Source organism: Eurypyga helias, unplaced genomic scaffold, assembly GCF_000690775.1.
Source record: "Eurypyga helias isolate BGI_N326 unplaced genomic scaffold, ASM69077v1 scaffold26210, whole genome shotgun sequence".
NCBI classification, from domain to species: Eukaryota; Metazoa; Chordata; class Aves; order Eurypygiformes; family Eurypygidae; genus Eurypyga; species Eurypyga helias.
In genome coordinates, this window is record NW_010225402.1 from 4021 (window position 1) to 6034 (window position 2014).

Below are 2014 nucleotides of genomic sequence, written 5' to 3' on the forward strand. Positions count from 1 at the left end.
CGCCCCGTGGACAGGCTGTCGTTGCCTCTCGGCACTTCCAGCCGTGCCCTGATCGGTGCCTGGGGGTGCGGCCATGGGGGCAGCTCCTGTCTGCACTGACCACCTCTCTCCCTGCAGAGTACAGCCGCTTCGAGTCCAAGATCCATGACCTGAGAGAGCAGATGATGAACAGCAGCATGAGCTCCGGCTCCGGCTCGCTCCGGACAAGCGAGAAGAGATCTCTCTATGTCCGGTAAGGCTCGGCTGCCCCCTGGTCTGTCCCCTCGCCCCAGGCAGCCGGGGGTGGGTGGGGGGGGGATATCCTCACAGGGCGGGGGTCAGAGGAGGATGGTTCAGCCTGGGCCGTGCAGCACCGGTGTGGACGGGCGTTTCGGGGCTCAGGGTAGCGAGATACATCATGAAGCCTGAAGGGTACCACAAGCCGAGCAGTGCTTTTGCGCTGGTTTGCTGCAGCTGGGTGATCGGCACTCGAGCCTCTCTTCCAAGGGCTTGCTCCGGTTTGGGAATCGCTGGTGTGTCTACGGAGCCCTGGGGACCACTGGGAAACAGGGAAACGCCAGGCATCCAGCACCACTTCTACTCGGGGCAGCGTTCGGGATGCTCTCCTCCAGCCACTCCTTGCTAACAGGCTTCTCCCTGTCTCCTCCTGCCATTCCTGCAGCAGGATCTGGCTGGAGGGGAGATGAGCTCTTAGGAGGATTACTGCTCTGAGCCCTCGATGCGCTCTTGGTCCGGAGCCAGGCGTGGGGCAGGCAGGGGTTAAGCAGCCGTGCAGCTCTAACTGCTACAAGTCCTTCGCTGCCAAGGCAGCCCCTGCTCACTGCCTGCTTCCTGCCACCTCCTGCCCGCCACAGCGCGAGTGGGGTGACAGCTAATGAGTAATTTTAACTCAGTAATTAAAATAATCCTTTAAATCCTTGCTCTGCACAGCAGGTTGTGGGTGGGGGCTGGCAGGAGCAGGGGATGCTTCTCCTTTCCTGTGGGGAGGATGACATGGCTGCTCTGTGCAGAGGGCCTTCAGGCTCTGCTGGACCCAGCACGAGCCTGGCCTGGCAGGAGGGGAGAGCTGCAGCTCGGGGTTCCTGCAGTCCACGCCTTCCCGTGAGGCTCTGCAGGCATCTTGCTTGATTCGGCATCTCGGGGCCACGTGCTGGGGGTGTGCAATGAGCTGGGCACCGTATCTTCCTGCCAGCCCTACCCTCGCTCCCCTGCTGTCCCACGGACGCCTTGGTGGACGGAGCAGGGTTTAGGCTGGGTCCAGCTTGAGTTGAGCCTGTGAGTCTCCTGTTCCCTGCCTGGGTAGGTGCTGCGTGTATCGGGGCACACCTGAGGGTCCCCCGGGCTGCCTGCAGCATCTTACATCTCTTGATGCATCCCTCCGCGTGGCTTTGGTGGTCTCTGCAGCAGCATGTCCCCTCGCATACACCCAGGTGGCTTCAGAGAGGAACGGGGCAGCACCTTGCTGTGAGGGTGATCCCAGGGGAGAGCTTTGGCCCAGCATGGCCCTTCCCAACCCTCCCCAGCTCTGGTGGCTGCGCACCCCGCAAATGTGCTGCTTGCAGGAGCTGCTGGGTGCCCGGGCTGCCCCAGCCCTTCTGGGCGGGGTAGTTTCGAGCACAGTTTACCCGAAACCAGCTGAGCTGCTGCTCTGCGGACAGGACATCAATTACAGGACTTGCTACCCAACCGCTTGAGTCAGCCCTGCGAGGCTGCGGTGCACCCTGTGCGCTGTCGATGGGGCTGGAGCTGGGCGCCCAAGTGACTGCCGGAGCCGATTTGGGGGTGCTGGTCCTCACCACGTGTTTTGGAGCCACAGCTGCGCAGCGAGGGCAAGGCAGGTTCGTGCACTGCCTGCCTGTGCTGCCGCGGGGCAAAGTCCGTGGGGCCGTGACGGGTGGGGATGGGGGTCAGGCGGGTGTTGTGCCTGGGCACGGGGAGGAGGCCGTGCCGAGTCCCTGGCACCGAGTCCCTGGCACCGCTCCTTCAGACAAACCATCTGCTCTCCGCGCTGCTT

General features: G+C 63.3%; 1 protein-coding gene across 1 annotated transcript in view; it reads left to right on the forward strand.

The window, feature by feature from the left end:
- Positions 1-161: 161 nt before the first annotated feature.
- LOC104507961 (disks large homolog 3-like) overlaps positions 162-2014 on the forward strand; it is a gene marked incomplete at its 3' end in the record, with an annotated part of 5068 nt that continues 3215 nt past the window's right edge. Inside the window, exon 1 of the mRNA XM_010149413.1 lies at positions 162-232. Coding sequence (XP_010147715.1) covers positions 162-232 — 71 coding nt within the window. The remainder of the gene's footprint in view (positions 233-2014) is intronic.